Source organism: Trachypithecus francoisi, unplaced genomic scaffold (assembly GCF_009764315.1).
Source record: "Trachypithecus francoisi isolate TF-2019V2 unplaced genomic scaffold, Tfra_2.0 Lachesis_group3, whole genome shotgun sequence".
Lineage (NCBI taxonomy): Eukaryota > Metazoa > Chordata > Mammalia > Primates > Cercopithecidae > Trachypithecus > Trachypithecus francoisi.
The window spans coordinates 148,734,389-148,755,595 of record NW_022681468.1 but is presented as its reverse complement, the minus strand read 5'-3'; the positions used below and the strand labels follow the sequence as shown (position 1 = coordinate 148,755,595).

Sequence of the window (21,207 nt, the reverse complement as noted above, 5' to 3'; positions counted from 1 at the left end):
CCCTTTGTTAAAATGGCATAACGTTTATTTACAATATTTGTACAGTTTGAGTGACAAGTCAGAACTTCACAAAAGCAAAACCATTCTTTTTGAAGGGAAGTGGCAGGCAGTAGACTTTCCCTACACCTGCCAGAAGCAAGACAGACAAACAGATCTATAAACATTATGAACTAGGCAGATGGACACTGGCCTTTTTGCTTCTTGGAAGGAACTGAAAAAATGCATAAAAACAACTTTGGGTGCTGCACCCTTCAACAATGAAACCACACTGTGGAGGGAGGAGGGGCCTACTGAGGCAATTCCCCAGCACAAGATATAGTATGAACCACCAAGAAATCCTAGTTGGTAGGACAAAGCCAATGTCTTTTTTTTTTTTTTTTTTTTTTGAGGCAGAGTCTCGCTCTGTCACCCAGACTGGAGTGCAGTGGCCGGATCTCAGCTCACTGCAAGCTCCGCCTCCCGGGTTTACGCCATTCTCCTGCCTCAGCCTCCCGAGGAGCTGGGACTACAGGCGCCCGCCAACTCGCCCGGCTAGTTTTTGTATTTTTTTTAGTAGAGACGGGGTTTCACCGTGTTAGCCAGGATGGTCTCGATCTCCTGACCTCGTGATCCGCCCGCCTCGGCCTCCCAAAGTGCTGGAATTACAGGCTTGAGCCACCGCGCCCAGCCAAAGCCAATGTCTTAATGCCTGGCCAAGATCTTGGTTCAGAGGCCCTGCCTCAGCTGAGACTGGAGACAAGTCCTTAGTCTTGATCCCAATTGCTACCGAGGCTACTCGGGTGGAGTTACCCTTCGGTCTTCTTTGGCTGGCTTTTCTCCCTGCTGTGTGCACTGGCATCTCATGGGGGTTTCAGCAGCTGTGTGTGGGGAGGTGGTGGCAAAGTGGCTACAGTGTGATGCAGTTTTAATAAAAATTTTATTACACAGCCATAATGTAATCAACACTTCTCCAAATCCAAATGATACTAAATACAGATCTACATGGTGGATCAAAATGACTCCAGCGAATTATCTGGATTCTATAATTTTATGTCTTTTAAAACCAGAAATCAAAAAAAGTCCAAGTTCATCATGATAGGAGAGGTCCCAGCAGCTCCAGGACTCTGCTGAAGTCCAGGCAATGTTAACAGTCTGTGATTCCACATTTACACAATGGTCTATAAAGAGTTGCGGTCAATGGACTATTCAAGTATATATGATTTTAACGAGTCCATCACCACTCCTTTGCCCAACTGAACTGTGTCACAGCTACCACATAGCTGTGTTACAGTCGTATTTAGCAATTTTACAGTCATAATACTCCTTTAAAACCATCCATTGCTGCTTTAAAAAAAAATGTAAACTAAGTTAAAGCGACACTGAGGCTCTACTAAACCCAGAAGTTACCAAGTTCATTTTTATGTTTAAATACAACTTACAAGTCCATGATTTCCCATCATCCCCCTTCCTTGTACAAAAGCAGGGTGAAGAAGCACAAAGCAGAGCTTTTAGATTCCTCTCTTGTGGAGATCAGGAGCTCTCAGCTGTTCCTTTAGCTTAGTTCTTGGTATATATAGTCAGCTGTACTTTGTTCTGAAAGATTTGTTAAATGCCACTTTTATTTACACTTGGAGCTTTACACCTGAGAATGATTATCAAGCAGTCAGCTTATCTCTTTTCAAACATTTCATAAAGACATACACACACTTCTGCTGGCTTTGCCCTAGCTGCACAATATATATGCTGACCATATATATGTATACACACACACAAAACTGCACATGCTTGAAACATTTGCAACCTAAATCTTTTTGAGATGGAGTCTCACTCTGTCACCCAGACTGGAGTGCAGTGGCACAATCTCGGCTCACCACAACCTCTGCCTCCCAGGTTCAAGGGATTCTCCTGTCTCAGCCCCCCAAGTAGCTGGGATTACAGGCGCGCACCACCATGCCCGGCTAAGTTTTGAAGTTTTAGTAGAGATGGGGTTTCACCATGTTGGTCAGACTGGTCTTGACCTCCTGACCTCAGGTAATCCACCCGCCTCGGCCTCCCAAAGTGCTGGGATTACAGGCAGGAGCCACCGCGCCCGGCGTAACCTAAATCTTTTTGTGTTTGCTCTCCACATTCATGTTCAGAAATTTCTCTTAAAAACAAAACAAAATGTAATTCTTGCCAAAACAGCAAAACAGAATCACTAGGAAGAGGCTGGTATACTGGGTGAGAAAAAGAAGTTCTGTTCAGCCAAGAAGCTGTGGGCTGTACCCACGGGATGAGCAAGACATTCACTGCCCTCCCTGGTACCCAGCCATGGGCTTCCCTCCCGCACCTGCCAGGACACAGCCTGCAGGTCAGGGGGCTAAACTGGGGAGTTTTCTCCAAAGTTGGAGGGGATGGGGAAGTTACACAGCTACAGCAGTCAGGCCTGTTTAGTAAGAAGAATCACATTTAATGAGTTTCTTTCTTGCAGTTTCAGATGCTCAAGTACAGCTGAAAAAAATCTGAAACAGCTATAGACCCATGACAGACTGATACAAAGAGTACTGCATTTTTAAAAAATGATAAAAAAATCCACACACTTACACACACACACATACACACTCTCGCTCTCAAATTAGACCCCCCCCCCACAAATGTACACTTTTTGGAAACTAAACTGGTTTTGAAACCCCTTCTTCCAAAAAGAAGGGCAGAAGAGAAAGATGAAGAGAGGGAGGACCGCAGGTGCCCAATCCCCGCTCCCTCCACAAGGTGGGGGCCGAATGTTCAATGGGTGGGCCAAGGCAGTCTGGAGAGAAGACCGCCCAGTGCTGCTGCGATTGCCCCAGGGGCTCCAGCAAGATTCCCAGCTCCATGGTAATACTGAATGCGTGCAGAGTGGCCAATGAACTGCGCGGTTAAAAAAACAAAAGGCAAACACAAATCTAAAGACATGGATAAAGCCCAAGAGAGCCCAGGCCCACACTGGGTGGGGCCCTGGGGGAGGGGAGGCCGGTGGGAGATGGTGTGCAGACAAGGGAGGTCTATACAGCAAATGGTTTATATTACAGATGACTGGCAGTTTAGAGTCTCTTCCCAGTTCGACAGCTGCTCCAGCCCAAAGAGTTGCTAAATCAAAGGAAAGGAGGAAAGGTGGGACGCTGCGATGGGGCATGCGGGGTCAGAAGCAGCAGGCTGGGTATGCTCAAATAAGCCCTCGTCGTTTTTTGTAGTCTTCCAAGTTCAGAGATCTCCTTGGGGCCCCATCCTTGGCTGGCGGAGCCTTGGAGGTGATGGCTAAAGCCTTTGACTCTGTGGGAAAGAAGGGCAAGTTGGCAGCTGAGGTCCCACGAAGTCCTCTTAGTCCTGTGCTGCACTCCTGAGGCAGCCTCCTGACCGTGGCCCTGTTCCCTCTCACCATACCCGCAGCCTGTCTTGGCCTGGCCTATGGATGCTGATGAGCCAGCATTCCCCTTTCTTCCCTTAAAGTGGGCTTCCTTGTTGCCCCAGAGAACCATGGATCCACCTGGTCCTCAGCCCTCACCACCCGCCCCACCCTCACATACCTGAGCTGGGAACTTGTAAATCAATCTTCACATCAAAATCATGTACTTTGAACAGATCTTCTGAGAGGTCACTGGCTGACTTAGAATTCAAATCTTTATCTTTGCCTTGACCCTGGAATGTGAAGAGGAAAACTAATGGTAAGAGCATAAATGCAAGTGGATTTCAAGCAGCAGCAGCCGCGAACGGTAAAAAGCTCTTATTTGAGTTCATTAGATTTTCCTACTAAGGCGTCTTTCTGATTCCTTCTCTCAGAGGGAGGCCACGGACAAAGAGCTTTCTCTCCTGAAGGCTAAAAGCACAGAGAAGAGCGCAGGCTCATGTCTGTGGTATGAAGATAGAAAGGGTGGGCTTAAGACAACGGGTCACCTCCTGACCTAAGATTTCAGAAGTCCTGAGACCGGTTAGACTCCAGCAGGAAAAGAGGAAAAGACTTAACTTGGACGGATAACTTTTTTTTTTTTTTTTTGAGATGGGCGTCTCGCTCTTGTCATCCAGGCTGGAGTACAATGGAGCGATCTTAGATCACTGCAACCTCTCTCTCCCAGGTTCATGCGATTCTCCTGCCTCAGCCTCCTCAGTAGCTGGGATTATAGGAACCCGCCACCACACTAATTTTTTTTTTTTTTTTTTTTGAGACGGAGTCTCGCTCTGTCGCCCAGGCTGGAGCGCAGTGGCCGGATCTCAGCTCACTGCAAGCTCCGCCTCCCGGGTCCACGCCATTCTCCTGCCTCAGCCTCCCGAGCAGCTGGGACCACAGGCGCCCACCACCTCGCCCGGCTAGCTTTTTGTATTTTTTTTGGTAGAGACGGGGTTTCACCGTGTTAGCCAGGATGGTCTCAATCTCCTGACCTCGTGATCCGCCCGTCTCAGCCTCCCAAAGTCCTGGGATTACAGGCTTGAGCCACCGCGCCCGGCCTTTTTTCTATTTTTAGTAGAGACGGGGATTTCACCATGTTGGCCAGGCTGGTCTCGAACTCCTGACCTCAGGTGATTCGCTCACCTCCGCCTCCCAAAGTGCTGGGATTACAGGCATGAGCCACTGCATCCAGCCAGAAAACTGCTTTTAAATGTGCCGTTTTCAATAAGCTTTCACTTTTACAATATCTGATCTTTGTATGTTATCATCTCTCCTCCTGTGAAGTTGGCAGGGTATGTAGTAGTACCCTCATTTTACACAGGAGAAAAAGGGGGATGCTGAAGGCTAGAAGCCAGCTGCCGAAGGACACAGTCAAGGCCCTAGGTAAGTAGTGGTGTTAGGTTTGGAACTAAGGTTGTCTGTTGATTTTATGTGCAAATAACTGGGATGGGGAAGGGACTCCAAGAGGGACTCCCTGTTCCTCCAGGTGGAAAAATCAAGCCCAGACTAGACAAGGTGCTTGTTCGCTGTCTCAGCTAGCAGCCTCACTCAGCAGGCAGCAGGGCGGTACCGCACTTGCCTTGCTCATTTCCTTTGGAGCATCTGGTAACACTCCAGAACCGTATTTTGCATTCAGCTGGGCCAAGATGGCAGCTTGAACAGCTGGGTCTCTGGACTGGGAGAGAAAATCAGTTATTTTAGAGATTGTTTGACACTCACAGAGTCCTACTGCCAGATTCTTTCCCACCTACCAAACTAACATCACAAGCACCACAGCGGGCCCATCAGCAGCTACTGGGGTTTTCCTCAAAGCAGCAAAAAAAAAAAAAAAGGCAATTAAAAGCTTGAAAGCCAAGCCCAGCCCAGCCAGGCCCTAGCTAAGGACCACATTACTAATGTCTGCTGCACTGTAAACCCACCCTGATACAGCAGGATCAGTCACTAGGTTTTTGTAAATCCATGCCACGTTTTCACTGCCTATATGCCCGATTAAAAAAGGAAGTATCCAGACCCAAGAGCTTCAGACAAGCAAATCCCAGCTAAGAAAACATTATTTTTAACTTCGTTATTAATTTCCTAATGGAATTCATTTTATGTCCTAGAATCTAGGTCCTGACTAAAATGTCCTCTTTCGGCACTCACATTAGAAACGATGGTAGGCTTGCACTGGCGCCGGGTAAACGGATCCATCTGTTGGTTTTTCATGTTGTGACTTTCAGCCTGAAACAGAGAGCATGCACCACAGAACTGTATCTCCATTCCCCCTACCCTTTCACCATAAGCTCACAGGCAAGTAGGTCTTTGCAAGGGACTGAAAAGAAAAAAAAAAGCGATCATCCTTTTCCTTTTTTTAAAAATTTTGTGTGAGATGGAGTCTCACTCTGTCGCCTAGGCTGAAGTGCAGTGGCGCAATCTCAGCTCACTGCAACCGCTGCCTCTCAGGTTCGAGTAGTTCTCCTGCCTCAGCCTCTCCAGCAGCTGGGACTACAGGTGCAAGTCATGACGCCCAGCTAATTTTTGTATTTTTAGTAGAGACAGGGTTTCGCCATGTTGCCTAGGCTGGTAAACTCTTGACCTCAGGTGATCCACCCATCTCAGCCTCCCAAAGTGCTAGGATTACAGGCGTGAGCCACCATGCCCAGCTAATTTTTTTTCATTTTTTAGATGGATTCTCACTCTGTTGCCTAGGCTAAAGAGGAGTGGCTTGATACCAGCTCACAGCAACCTCTGCCTCCCAGGTTCAAGCAATTCTCGTGCCTCAGCCTCCCAAGTAGCTCGGGTTACAGGTGTGTACCACCACGTCCAGCCCATTTTTATACTTTTAGTAGAGATAGGGTTTTGTCATGTTGGCCAGGCTGGTCTCAAACTCCTGACCTCAGGTGATCCACCCACCTCGGCCTCCCAAAGTGCTGAGGTTACAGGCATGAGCCACCGCGCTCGGCATAATATTCTTTCCCTTTAAGAATACCAGAGTAGATATGGGGGCAACAACCAAGAAACAGAAACTGAGAAAAAACAAATACCCGTGGAATAGAACCTAAGGGTGGGAAAAGGCAGGACAGGGCAGAAGACTGCTGCTTTTCATTATGAATAAATTATATCGATGTATGTGGACATACAGAGAGTGTGTGTATATGTTAAGTGCACATGTTATTTCAATAATTAAAAAATAGGCCGGGCGCGGTGGCTCAAGCCTGTAATCCCAGCACTTTGGGAGGCCGAGACGGGCGGATCACGAGGTCAGGAGATCGAGACCATCCTGGCTAACATGGTGAAACCCCGTCTCTACTAAAAAATACAAAAAAAACTAGCCGGGCGACATGGCGGGCGCCTGTAGTCCCAGCTGCTTGGGAGGCTGAGGCAGGAGAATGGCGTAAACCCAGGAGGCGGAGCTTGCAGTGAGCTGAGACCCGGCCACTGCACTCCAGCCTGGGCGGCAGAGCAAGACTCCGTCTCAAAAAAAAAAAAAAAAAAAAAAAAAAAAAAAAAAAAATTAAAAAATAAACTTGGGCAAGATGTAGAAAAGATGTCATGGTTTATTAATTAACTTTGTTTTAGTGATTCAGATAAAGTGTTCTTACCACAAGGGCCTTCTCAGACTCTACAATGTTCCATTCCCGGTTCCGTTGGTTGATGTAACTGTGGGGTGAGTAAGAGGGATGAGTCAATGGCTGTGAAATGAGGGACGGAGGGGACCACTGAGCCCTGAACCCAGATATCTGTGGGGTCAGTGCAGCACAAAGTGTACAGGCCACAGGCTTGCCTGATAATTTTGGCCAAGGTCTGTGGGCCAAAAATAGGCTCCATAACACACCTGATAGCGGATATGTTCTTGGTCCGCTGGCGGTCCAGGGCCTCTGCCCGTTCCTCCAGCTCATTCAGCTGATCTTGGATTTGTTTGGCCTTGTCCTGATCCCCCAGATCCTCAGCCATGGCCTACACACAGAGAGATGTGTGAGTTCTTGGCTACATACAACTGACTCTATATCAAGTATCCCCTTACTTCCGGCACAGGCAAAGATATCTCATGTGGTAAGCAAAGGACAGGAGATGTGGAATAAAACTGCAGAAGTACTTTACAAATACAAGATATAATTTATATTACAGTAGTGCACAGTACAGTGGGGAACACCTTCCCATATAGCTACCTGGCTGTGGGTCCCTGGTGGCAGTAGAAGGCCAGGTCTCACAGGGTGGCTAAACCACCATAACAAGGCCCACCCCAACCCGGTGTGAAGAATGAAAAATCACCAGCCACAGGTGGCCTTGACAGTGTCATCTGTCTGTTCAGACTCAATGCTGAATACCACCCAGGGTCTATTTTATTACACAGGAAGCTGAAGTGACTAGAAAGTAAGAAGACTGGCACGCAGGAGATCAGTTTGAATTTAGGGAATGGAAAATGGCCAAGGAACGTTGCCCAGGCGCCAAGAACACACTGTGTTGCTTATAATCGAGCCCAGAATTTTCTCCCAATCCTGCCACCACTAACTTGGCAGAGGATGAACAAGTTTGATTTCTACATCTCCTTACAGGATGAGGAAAGAGGCTCGAGTACAACTCCTCACCTTTTCCTTCAGTAGCTGAGTCTTCTTCATAGCGTAGTTGGGTGGAGCTTTTCTGAACCTTTCTTTCTCTTTTACAATCTGTACCAGAGAGGAGATACCAGCAGTGAGGTATTCCTAAGCTATTTTTGCAGACAGGCTAAGTAAGCCCATTTTGGATGCAAACAGCTAGTTACAAGGGGGCTGCTCTTCCTATGGCAGTGCCACGCCCCAGAGAGAGACAGAGCGGGTTCATTCCAAGGGATACTATGCTGCTTCCCGGGTCACGGAGATTCTTCTGGGACAGTCTGAAGGAACATGCACCAAGAAACAGCAGCCCAAGGGCCTGGTAGTGTAAGGCTAGCCACTGTCCAAGAGAACAGAGATCAAATAATTTTACCAAGATGTTTTAGAGAAGGAAAACTCTTGAAGGATCAAGCCTAGCAGAACACAGATCCTGGAACCCTAAATACACTTTAGTGTATGTAGCCTCATTTGTTGTCTCATCTAAACTCTGAATACACTTCAGTCTATGTTAGCCTCATCCGCACATGAGAATGTATAGAAAAAAGCTTGATGAACAATAAATAATAAGGTAGTAATATTAGTATTCCCTAATTTTCATGCATAGCTAAAAATGTCAAGATATAGGGAAATAAAAGAGAATGATGTTCTTCTCTCAACACTGGTTCTTGATGAACCTCCAGGCTCTGGGGCACCAGGTTTCTTACCTCTTCAATGTCCTGATCATTGAATTTATAATTAAGAGCTTCCTTAATAGATAATTCCTTTTTATTGATTTCATCTAGAGTGGGCAACTGCATACCAGCAGAGAACATCTGGATCAAAAACACGATACAAGGTTATGAGTAGGGATTTTGGAAAGGTATTTTTCTCAACATGCACGAACAACTGCTAGGTAATCTCTAGCCACGTACCGCTTCTTTCCACTTCATAAACTCACTTTCGGTGAATTCTTGGTTTGAGACAAACTCTAAACGGAACACGCGTTGGTCATTGCCATGCCTACATAAAAGAGAGACAGCATCTCCAAGAAATGTGCATGTTGACTGTAGTACAAGTAAAGCAACTTTACCAGACTATGTACTACTTATATATACCTATTGGAGCGGTTCTCAATCCTAGCTACCCTATAAAATCATCCCAGGCTGTTTTAATGGGCAGCCAAGATTGAGATCCCAAAGCTAGCACTGGAAACCAAATGGGCTTGGTCAGAGCTTCAAGTCAGTTTACATTAAAATCCATTACAGTCAGCATCAACAATATGCAACAGAGCCTGGGACAGGGGTACGTGCCTGTAGTCGCCGCTCCTCAGGAGACTGAGGTGGGTGGGAGGATCACCTGAGCCCAGGAGTTCCAAGCAGCAGTGCACTATGATGGCACCTAGAACAGTGCCTGGCATACTGTACATTTGGTAAATATTTGCTGAGTGAACGACACTTTCATTTTATTTTATTTTATTTATTTATTTTTTTTGAGATGGAGTCTTGCTCTGTCGCCCGAGCTGGAGTGCAGTGGCCCGATCTCAGCTCACTGCAAGCTCCGCCTCCCGGGTTTACGCCATTCTCCTGCCTCAGCCTCCCAAGTAGCTGGGACTACAGGCGCCAGCCACCTCGCCCGGCTAGCTTTTTTTTTTGTATTTTTTAGTAGAGACGGGGTTTCACTGTGTTAGCCAGGATGGTCTCGAACTCCTGACCTCGTGATCTGCCCATCTCGGCCTCCCAAAGTGCTGGGATTACAGGCTTGAGCCACCGCGCCCAGCCACTTTCATTTTATTGAAGAGGAAATGAAGTCCATAAAAATGATCTTTCTTGTTACACCTGAGGTTATGAGACAGAGCCAGAACCAGAAGCAAGCCTCTTGGCCATGCTTGCCAAGGAAATGCCAGCGAGGCTCCGGGAGGGTCTCTTACAACCCGACATTTCCTTTCTCTGTGTCCTACCACTTCATATATTTGGTTCCCCCTAGAGGAGAGAATATCCTAATCTCCCTCCAAGTGTACCTTGTGGAGATTGCATAAATAGCATTCATGGTAACAAGGAACATCACACACAGAGAATAGCAGCCCCCAAAGCCAGTGCCTGTTTGAAGTGGAAGCAGAAGCTGCCCCAGAAGTGCCTCCTACCGTAGTTGCAGTCCTTTGTTTGTTCTGGTGCCACCTAGCTGGTAAACTTTGGCGGTTTCCACAACACCTGTAATCTCAGCGACCTAAGTGAGAGGACAGAGACACCAGTCAAAACCAGACTCTTCCAGGGCTTTCCACAACACTCTTCCTTTGCGTCTCTCTACCTGAACGCAGACAACTGATCGAGTGCTGAGTAGAGTCCACAGCTGCCAGGGGTTCTGGGCACCTTTCTCAGGTTTAGAATGCAGATGCCCAAGCACAGGGAGCCTTGTGCCCAGGAGGAGCTAGTGCCAGCAGAAGAGGAGCCTGGTGGGGCCCACTGGAAGCTTTTCTTCCAACTAATTCTAACTTACGAACCAAATGTGAAGACCATGTAGGTCAGTTTCTGTTGCCCAGCATTTCAGGGTATGGCATGGCTGCAGGTCCTCATACAAGGAGATAACACACGTAAAAACCAGACAACTAAGAATAAAACAAAACAAAAACAAGTCAGGCTGAGTGCCAAGGTTCATGCCTGTAATACCAGCACTTTGGGAGGCTGACATGGGACGACTACTTGAAGCCAGGAATTTGAGACCAACCAGGGCAACACAGAGAGACCCAGTTTCTCTTTTTTTTATTTTTTTATTTTTTTGAGACAAAGTCTCGCTCTGTCGCCCAGGCTGGAGTGCAGTGGCGCGATCTCAGCTCACTACAACCTCTGCCTCCTGGGTTCAAGCGCTTCTCCTGCCTCAGCCGCCCAAGTAGCTGGGACTACAGGCATGCACCACCACGCCCAGCTAATTTTTTGTACTTTTAGTAGAGATGGGGTTTCACCATGTTAGCCCGGATGGTATCAACCTCCTGACCTCATGATCCGCCCGCCTCCCAAAGTGCTGGGATTACAGGCATGGGCCACTGCACCCAGCCGAGACCCAGTCTCTACAAAAAAGAAAAAAAAATTAGTTGGGCATAGTGGTGTGCACCTATAGTCTTAGCTACTCAAGAGGCTGTTGTAGGAGGATTGTTTGAGTACAGGAGTTCAAGGTTGCAGTGAGCTATGATCACACCAGTGCACGCTAGCCTGGCTAACAGGGCGAGATCTTATCTCAAACAGACTGGGCACAGTGTCTCATGCCTGCAAACCTAGCATTTTGGAAGGCCAAGGCAGGAAGATGGCTTGAGTCCAGGAGTTCCAGATCAGCCTGGGCAACATGGTTAAGACACTGTCTCAAAAAAAAAAAAAAAAAACCCAACACCTGGGCTGGGCGCGGTGGCTCACGTCTGTAATCCCAGCACTTTGGGAGGCCGAGGCGGGCAGATCACGAGCTCAGAAGATTGAGACCATACTGGCTAACACAGTGAAACCCCATCTCTACTAAAAATACAAAAAATTAGCTGGGCGTGGTGGCGGGTGCCTTGTAGTCCCAGCTACTTGGGAGGCTAAGGCAGGAGAATGGCGTGAGCCCGGGAGGCGGAGCTTGCAGAGAGCCAAGATCATGCCACGGCACTCCAGTCTGGGTGACAGAGCAAGACTCTGTCTCAAAAACAAAACAAAAAACCAACACCCAGCACTTTAGGAGGCTGAGGCCAGAACATCACTTGAGGCCCAGAGTTTGAGACCAGCATAAGCAACAGAGAGAGGCTGTCACTACAAAAAATTTTTTAAAAATCCCAAAGTAAGGCCAGGCACGGTGGCTCACGCCTGTAATCCCAGCACTTTGGGAGGCCGAGACGGGCGGATCACAAGGTCAGGAGGTTGATACCATCCTGGCTAACATGGTGAAACCCCATCTCCACTAAAAATACAAAAAATTAGCCAGGCGTGGTGGTGGGCGCCTGTAGTCCCAGCTACTTGGGAGGCTGAGGCATGAGAATCACTTGGACCCAGGAGGCAGAGGCTGCAGTGAGCTGAGATCGTGCCACTGCACTCCAGCCTGGGCAAAAGGGTGAGACTTTGTCTCCAAAAATAAAAAAAAACTGAAAAATTAAAAATAAGGCTGGGCTCAGTGGCTCATACCTGTAATCCCAGCACTTTGGGAGGCCTAGGTGGGTGGATCACCTGATGTCAGGAGTTCAAGACCAGCCTGGCCAAAATGGTAAAACCCCGTCTCTACTGAAAATACAAACATCAGCCAGGTGCAGTGGCGGCCGCCTGTAACACCAGCTACTCAGGAGGCTGAGGGAGGGGAATTGCTTGAACCCGGGAGGTGGAGGTTGCAGTGAGCCAAGATCATGCCATTGCACTCCAGCCTGGGCAACAAGAGTGAAACTCTGTCTGAAAAAAAAAATAAATAAATACATAAATAAATAAAAATAAAAATAGGCCAGGTGAGGTGACTCACGCCAGCACTTTGGGAGGCCGAGGCAGGCAGATCACAAGGTCAAGAGTTCAAGAGCAGCCTTGCCAACATGGTGAAACCCCATCTCTACTAAAAATACAAAAATTAGCCAGGTGTGGTGTCGGGCGGCTATAGTCCCAGCTACTTGGGAAGCTGAGGCAGGACAATTGCTTGAACCCAGGAGGCGGAGGTTGCAGTGAGCCAAGACTATGCCATTGTACTCTAGTCTGGGTAATACAGTGAGACTCCATCTCAAAAGAAAAAAAAAAAAAAGGGCCGGGCATGGTGGCTCACGCCTGTAATCCCAGCACTTTGGGAGGCCAAGATGGGCAGATCACGAGGTCAGGAGATCGAGACCATCCTGGCTAACATGGTCAAACCCTGTCTCTACTAAAAATACAAAAATTAGCCGGGTGCGGTGGTGGGTGCCTGTAGTCCCAGCTACATGGGAGGCTGAGGCAGGAGAATGGCATGAACCCAGGAGGCGGAGCTTGCAGTGAGTGGAGATCACGCCACTGCACTCCAGCCTGGGCGACAGAGTGAGACTCCGTTTCAAAAAAAAAAAGAAAGAAAGAAAGAAAGAAAAAAAAGATGGTAAAATATAATATAAATAAATAAATAAATAAATCCCAAAGCGTTGGGATTATGGGCGTGAGTCACTGTGCCCAGTCCACCTAGACCACAGAAGCAGTGCTGGAACCTACATAATAACCTGTATTAGTTTGGAGGGTGTTTTTTAACCTCAATACAATTCCCTGGCATAGAAGTCACTTGGTATGCAACATGAAACTTTTCATTCATTGGTTTTTGTTTTTTTTTTTTTTTTTTTTTTTTTTTGAGGCGGAGTCTCGCTCTGTCGCCCGGACTGGAGTGCAGTGGCCGGATCTCAGCTCATTGCAAGCTCCGTCTCCCAGGTTTACGCCATTCTCCTGCCTCAGCCTCCCGAGTAGCGGGGACTACAGGCGCCCGCCACCTCGCCCGGCTAGTTTTTGTATTTTTAGTAGAGACGGGGTTTCACCGTGTTAGCCAGGATGGTCTCGATCTCCTGACCTCGTGATCCGCCCATCTCGGCCTCCCAAAGTGCTGGGATTACAGGCTTGAGCCACCGCGCCCGGCCTGGTTTTTCAAATGAACATATCTTTTAGATTATGTAACTCCCCATGAACACTTCATAGATGCCTCCCTTCTCCCTTTTATACTGAAGGGGGAATAGAGAAAATTATTCTAAATCCAAATCTTCCAGTCCCTTGGGCTCCAAGTCCTCTTCTTGGCGACAAGTCATGAAGGATTCCTGGGCACCTCAGACTGTCACTGCTCTATGGGGATCCTACTTGGAGTCTACTCTCCATCAAATGCTGACAAAAGAGTGATAGATTTTTTCAGTAGCTCCTGCCCTCAGTTGAGACTAATTCTATTGAAAGCATGGACAATTGTCCAAGGGAAGAAATACCAACCCGGTAAACTGGTTTGCTGTTGTGGTTTCCAATGCCAATCCGCACAAAACATCCTGTGACAGTTTTAGCAAAGAAGGGCATGTGACACCAACGTTCTAGTTTATGTCGTGATAATCGAACCCGATTCAATTCTTCAGGTAAGGAAACTGGTTGGGATTTTGGAGGGATCTCTTCTTTCCTAAGAGGAAAAAAGGGGCACTGGAAACAATGTTCATCATAAAAACAGAACAAGATAGAAAAATAATATCAACTCCTCAAAACTTAACCAAAGTACATGTGACTAGCCTAGGAGGAGAAGTAAATGAAGCACCAGCAAAGACTTGTAATAGGATCTTGATCCTGACCAGCAGTGTGAACTGTTTCAAATGAGACCGCCATCTTAGATAACCCATCAGAGTAAGAAAACGAATGAAAGCTCCAGGCCAATCTGAGCGTGACATGAAGTCAGTTCCTACCTTCCAGGCCCAGGTGAAATGTCCAAGCGCACAGGCTAGCAGCCAAATGAATGGGCTGACGTGCTGGGGAACTCAGTTCAGCAAACCAAAGGTAACCAAGTCAAAGTTAGTGGCCCAAACAGGGCCCAATCTTCCTCAAAAACCCACCTATCCTGCCTACTAGACCAAAATGTACAAGAGCTTACTCCTCTTCTTCATCAGATGACGATGTTTGCGATGACCGGTCTGACTTCTCACTGGATTTGTCATCCTCTTCCTCTTCTTCATCATCAGAGTAGACCTCACTGGTTTTTAATGGCTGTTTTTTGGCAAGGAGCTCAGCTAGAAAGAAAGGAGAGATGTTTACCTACGTTTTCTCAACAAGAAAATGAATTCATTCTTGAAAAAGAACTGGAAATGGAAGAGGACTCAAATACACAGCTCTGTCCTCTCTAGACTGGATTGTGCTAACTTGGGGTATATACAGAAATGAGTTAAAACACAGAGTTAAAATTATTCAGGTGCCAAATATCAGACCCCAACAGATGAAAAAAGGGCTGGAAGACTGATACTAAGTAGGCAGAAAGGGTAACCAACACTACTGACAGTTCTCGTTTATGGCACTCAAGACACTTGACTATGGGGAGGAAAGAGGTCCCCCTCTTGATGACTTCAGAAGCTTCTGAGGAAAACTTCAAATAGAAGAGTGGCTGAATCACCACTGGTACATCTACCAATGAACTACTGTGCAGCTATAAAAAAGGAATGTGGGGCCGGGTGCGGTGGCTCATGCCTGTAATCCCAGCACTTTGGGAGGCACAGGCAGGCGGGTCACTTGAGGTCAGGAGTTTGAGACCAGCCTGGTCAACATGGTAAAACTCTGTCTCTACTAAAATACAAAATTAGCCGGGCGTGGTGGCTGGCGCCTGTTATCCCAGCTACTCGGGAGGCTGAGACAGGAGAATCGCTTGAACCCAGGAGGCAGAGGTTACAGGGAGCCAAGATCGCGCCACTGCACTCCAGCCTGGGCAACAGAGCAAGACTCTGTCTCAAAAAAAAAAAAAAAAAAAAGAACATGGCCAGGCATGGTGGCTCACGCCTGTAAACCCAACACTTTGGGAGGTCGAGGTGGGTAGATCACTCGAGCTCAGGGGTTTAAGACCAGCCTGGGCAACATGGTGAATCTGCATCTCTACCAAAAATACAAAAAAGCTAGCCAGGAGTGGTGGCTGGAAAAAAAAAAAGAGAGAGAGAGAAAAGTGTGTATAGTACGCTACCATTAATCTAAGATGGGAGGTGAATCTGTGTACTTATGATTTAAAAAGAAAAAAGAATAATATAAAACAATTTTAGGCGGGGAGTGTTGGCTCACACCTGTAATCCCAGTACTTTGGGAGGCTAAGGCAGACGGATCACTTAAGGCCAGGAGTTCAAGACCACCCTGGCCAACATGGCTAAACCTCATCTCTACTAAAATACAAAAAAAAAAAAAAAATGAGCCAGGTGGTGGTGCATGCATGTAGTCTCAGCTACTCAGGAGGCTGAGGTGGGAGAATCGCTTGAACTCAGGAGGTGAAGGTTGCAGTGAGCTGAGATCGTGCCACTGCGCTCCAGACTGAGTAACAGAGCGAGATCCTGTCTCAAAAAAGAGAGAGAGAGAGATGCACAGATGGACAGATGGACAGAAGGAAAAAAATAACTGCAATGGATCAAAACACATAAAGCATGTTAAAAATCGTGAGTTCACAAGGATATTCAAAACAAAACTCATCAGTCATCTTTGAAAGTTGCTAAGAATTCTCTCTCTCTTTAAAATATTGCAGAAACAGGGTCTCACTACGTTGCCCAGGCTGGTCTTTTTTATTTTTGAGACCCAGGTTGCAGTGCAGTGGTGTGATCTCCACTCACTGCAAGCTCCGCCTCCTGGGTTCACGCCATTCTCCTGCCTCAGCCTCCCAAGTAGCTGGGACTACAGGCGCCCGCCACCACGCCCAGCTAATTTTTTTGTATTTTTAGTAGAGATGGGGTTTCACCTTGTTAGCCAGGATGGTCTCGATTTCCTGACCTCATGATCCTCCCACCTTGGCCTCCCAAAGTGCTGGAATTACAGGCGTGAGCCACCACGCCCGGCCCCAGGCCGGTCTTGAATTATACATGTGAGCCACTGTACCTTGCCAGGAACTATCTCATTCTTTCAAAAACTGGTAAATGAAAGGAAAATTAATCAAGCATTTATCTTGCCTTTCCTGTTCAAAATGTGCCTGGGGGGTAACTCAATAGCTGATTAGAAGTTTCTCTTTATAGAAGCAGGCTAGATAATGAATGAAGAATGATAGATTCGAAATATCACCATTTTGCAACCCCTAACAAATTAAATTATCTAGGTAATGACCATCAATGGCTACTAGGACAGAACTATTATTTCTTTTCTTTTTTTTTTTTTTGAGATAGAGTATCACTCTTGTTGCCCAGGCTGGAGTACAATGGTAGGATCTTGGCTCACTGCAACCTCCACTCCCGGGTTCAAGCGATTCTGGTGCCTCAGCCTTCCAAGTAGCTGGGACTACAGGCACGTGCTACCACGCCTGGCTAATTTTTGTATTTTTAGTAGAGATGGGATTTCACTATGTTGGCCAGGATGGTCTCAAACTCCTGGCCTCAAGTGATCCACCCGCTTTGACCTCACAAAGTGCTGGGATTACAGGTGTGAGCCATCGTGCCTGGCGTGGCTATTTTTTGTATTTTTAGTAGAGACGGGGTTATACCATGTTGGCCAGGCTGGTCTTGAACTCCTGGCCTCAAGTAATCCTCATGCCTCAGCCTCCCGAAGTGTTGGGATTACAGGCGTGAGCCACTACACTCAGTCCCACATTATTTTTTGTTGTTTTTTTTAAGATGGAGTCTCACTCTGTTGCCCAGGCTGGAGTGCGGTGGCGCAATCTCGGCTCACTGCAACCTCTGCCTCCCAGGTTCAAAGGATTCTCCTGCTTCAGCTTCCTGAGGAGCTGGGATTACAGGTGTGCACCACCAAAGCCAGCTAATTTTTGTATTTTTTGTAGAGACGGCGTTTTACCATGTTGGCCAGGCTGGTCTCGAGCTCCTGACCTCAGGTGATCTGCCCGCCTTGGCCTCCCAAAGTGCTGGGATTATAGGTGTGAGCCACCGTGCCCAGCCCCCACATTATCCTTTCTAATTCTTCACCCCTCTCTATACCCGTGTCCTTTGCTATGTGCCTTAGTCATTCTTCCTGGGCCCATAGTGACACCGTGCCAATTCCAAGTCTAGGCCTTAAGAGGCGTATGTGTCTCTGCTTGCCCCTTTTATACTTCTGTCATCACCATATAAAAGTGCTCGGGGTTTACTGGCCCAAGGAGGAGAGAGAGGAAGAACAGACCTGGCTACCACCTGTAGCTTGGAGATAATTCCAGCTGAACTCATCCCATCAGGCGGGTGAACTGCAGTTGAACTTCAGATGCATGAGCAGGAACGGGTTAGTGTGTTACTTCACATTCTTGCGGTAAGAGCTAACTGATAGGACTGTTAACATCACAGACTGAGAGACAATCCGATCTCATGTGTCTCCTGATGGAAATACATACCACTACCTAAAAATCAGCCTTCCCCAAGAATAAGCAACAACGGCAACAACAGAACAAACCCACATCTGACCAATTCCGTAGCTCTAACTACCCATTTATAGGAAACTCAAGGGACTAGAAACACATTCAACAACAAAAATGAGATGCAGTCACCATCGTGAGAAACCAGAAGACGAATGACCCAGTTTCTTCAGCAAGTACACTGCAAGGCAGGGCAAAAAGATATGGGGAAGAAAACATACAGATTAAATGCCTTAAGGGACATAATAACAGATCACAATGTATGGACTTTAAGATCCTGATTCAAGTGGTTCAATTATTTTTTTAAATTACAATAGAAATAGAAAAATTTGAACACTGACTAGATATTTGATAAAGAGTTCATTGTTATTTTTAGGTATAATAATGGTATTGTAGTTAGGTTTAAAACAAAAGAAAAGTACTTATAGAGGAACATATTGAAATATTTATGGTTAAAATATAATAATGCTGGTATTTGCTTTAAAATAATCTGATGAAAGGATTATAGATTTAACAAGACTGGCCAAGAGCTGACTGCTGAGGCTGGATGATGGGTTCGTGGATGTTTATTGTACTATTCTCAGTATGTGTTGGAATTTTATTTATTTATTTATTTATTTATTTATTTATTTATTTGAGACGGGAGTCTTGCTGTGTTGACAGGCTGGAGTGCAGTGGCGCAGTCTCGGCTCACTGCAACCTCCGTCTCCCGGATTCAAGCGATTCTCCTGCCTCAGCCTCCCGAGTAGCTAAGATTACAGGCACGTGCCACCACACCCAGCTAATTTTTTTGTATTTTTAGTAGAGATGGGGTTTCACCATGTTAGCCAGGCTGGTCTTGAACTCCTGACCTCGTGATCTACCCGCCTCGGCCTCCCAAAATGCTGGGATTACAGGTGTGAGCCACTGCGCCCGGCCTGTGTTGGAATTTTATATGAGAAAGACATAACAAGAGGGCAAAATAAAAATGGACACCAGGAAGTCAAATCATATAAAGACACAAAGTAGCCATTACCTTTCCTCCCCTTACCTGTTCTGTTCTTTCGTTTTTCTCGCTCTGCTTTTAGCTCCTCCATGGCTTGAGATTTCTTATCTAGTTTCTCATCCCGCTTGGAACGCCGTTCCTTGTTGTGGGATGTTACCTAGGAAGGGAAGGATATATAGGATGGCCCTTTTTACCAACGGCTGATAAGATTCTCTAAACCCACTTAATGCATTTAGTCCTCCAGCGTTATTCTATATGGGTTGCAGAAACTTAGAGCTTGTAGTGTAAGGGGAGAGAGCATCCTCTTGTGGACAAAGAGGATAGCGCAGTAAAATAAGCCCTGTCCAAAATGCCTAATAGCAAGTTCAAGAATTACCCGAATAAACTCTTTCTGGAAGAACACGCTAGAACACAGCTAATGTTGGGATTACAGGCATGAGCCACTACACTCAGCCCCACATTATCTTTTTTTTTTGTTTTTCTGAGACGGAGTCTCATTTATCATTTTGATGATAAATACAGAGATTACTTTCCCAGCTATATTTATACCAAGTAAAGGATGACATACATCTAAGTAAACATCATAAGCATCTGGCTACCTAGGACAGATTGTTTACCAACTTTTCTTTGAGGGATGCTCACTCACTAGTGGGCTGCTTTTTCTTTAAACAGAGCCTCGCTCTTCTGCCCAGGCTGGAGTGCCATGGCACGATCTCAGCTCACTGCAACCTCCACCTCTGAGGGTCAAGCAATTCTTGTGTCTTAGCCTCCCGAGTAGCTGGGATTAAAGGCATAAGCCACCATGCCAGGCTAATTTTTGTATTTTTAGTAGAAATGGGACTTCACCATGTTGACCAGGCTGGTCTCAAACTCCTGGCCTTGAGTGATCTGTCCGCCTCGGCCTCCCAAAGTGCTGAGATTACAGATGTGAGTCACTGCAGCTAAGGGCTGCTTTTTAAATGCAGACTTCAGTGAAAGCTGGGCACAGTGGCATATGCCTGTAGTCTCAGCAACTCAGGAGGATTGCTTGAGACTAGGAGTTTGAGGCTACAGTGTGTTATGACCGTGCCAGTGAATAGCCACTGTACTCCAGCCTGGGCAACATAATGAGACCAGAGAAGGTAGGAGGAAGGGAAGGAGGACAGGAAGGAGGAAGGGAAGGAGGAAGGGAAGAAGAAAGGGAAGGAGGAAGGAAAGGGAAAGAAAGGGAAAAAGAAAGAAAAAAAAAGGAAAAAAAAAGGAAGGAAAAAGTGCTAAGGAGTTAATAGCACAGCTGATGGTGAAACACTGAGATATGTCCAGAGATTAATGAAACCATGCCACAAGTCTTGTACTAATAAGCTTAGGCTGATTAATACAAACCCACATTTTACACACACACACACACACACACTCAAAACAGAGGTTTATTCTTTGGACAATGAAGAACACGGAATCTCCTACCTGAGATTCTTGAATCTGTGTCAGCTTTTTCTTTTCTTGCTCCTCTTCTTGCTTTTTCTTCTTTTCTTTCTTTTCTTTCTTTTTGGCTGTTTTTAGTTTTTTCTTGATTTCAAATCTGGTTAAAAGATATTTGTTTGGTTTTTAACTAGCAATGAAATGTATGTAAAAATTGATTTCCATTAGATAGGAGAAAGGAACTAAGGGAAAGGAGCTAATAGATATTTTGGCTTTCCTGCAAGAAACTCTCATGTTACCTTTTAAGTACATTAAAAATATTTAATATGGGCCGGGCGCGGTGGCTCAAGCCTGTAATCCCAGCACTTTGGGAGGCCGAGACAGGTGGATCACGAGGTTAGGAGATCGTAGACCATCCTGGCTAACACCGTGAAACCCCGTCTCTACTAAAAAATACAAAAAACTAGCCGGGCGAGGTGGCGGGCGCCTGTAGTCCCAGCTACTCGGGAGGCTGAGGCAGGAGAATGGCGTAAACCCAGGAGGCGGAGCTTGCAGTGAGCTGAGATCCAGCCACTGCACTCCAGCCTGGGTGATAGAGCGAGACTCCGTCTCAAAAAAAAAAAAAAAAAAATTTAATATGTTAATTACAACAAAATATAAAATATTTGATTGCATTAAGTTGGAATATGTTTAAAATGAGAGAATATGGGCTGGGCACAGTGGCTCACACCTGTAATCCCAGCACTTTGAGAGGCCAAGGCGGGCAGATCAGGAGATCAAGAGATCAAGACCATCCTGGCCAACATGGTGAAACCCTGTCTCTACTAAAAATACAAAAATTAGCTGGGCATGGTGGTGCACGCCTGTAGTCCCCGCTACTTGGAAGGCTGAGGCAGGAGAATCGCTTTAACCTGGGAGGCAGA

General features: G+C 46.5%; 1 protein-coding gene across 1 annotated transcript in view; it reads right to left on the bottom strand.

Annotated features, from left to right (window-relative positions):
• Positions 1-897: 897 nt before the first annotated feature.
• Positions 898-21,207, bottom strand: part of RTF1 (RTF1 homolog, Paf1/RNA polymerase II complex component) — a 73,951-nt gene continuing 53,641 nt past the window's right edge. The window contains exons 5-18 of the mRNA XM_033190482.1: positions 20,330-20,444; positions 18,932-19,043; positions 14,488-14,623; positions 13,848-14,025; positions 10,073-10,155; positions 8,865-8,952; positions 8,658-8,765; positions 7,951-8,028; positions 7,197-7,318; positions 6,964-7,021; positions 5,525-5,602; positions 4,962-5,057; positions 3,525-3,636; positions 898-3,270 (exon numbers count right to left, since the gene is read on the bottom strand). Of these exons, the coding sequence (XP_033046373.1) occupies positions 3,164-3,270; positions 3,525-3,636; positions 4,962-5,057; positions 5,525-5,602; positions 6,964-7,021; positions 7,197-7,318; positions 7,951-8,028; positions 8,658-8,765; positions 8,865-8,952; positions 10,073-10,155; positions 13,848-14,025; positions 14,488-14,623; positions 18,932-19,043; positions 20,330-20,444 (1,471 nt within the window). The 3' untranslated portion in view covers positions 898-3,163. The remainder of the gene's footprint in view (positions 3,271-3,524; positions 3,637-4,961; positions 5,058-5,524; positions 5,603-6,963; positions 7,022-7,196; positions 7,319-7,950; positions 8,029-8,657; positions 8,766-8,864; positions 8,953-10,072; positions 10,156-13,847; positions 14,026-14,487; positions 14,624-18,931; positions 19,044-20,329; positions 20,445-21,207) is intronic.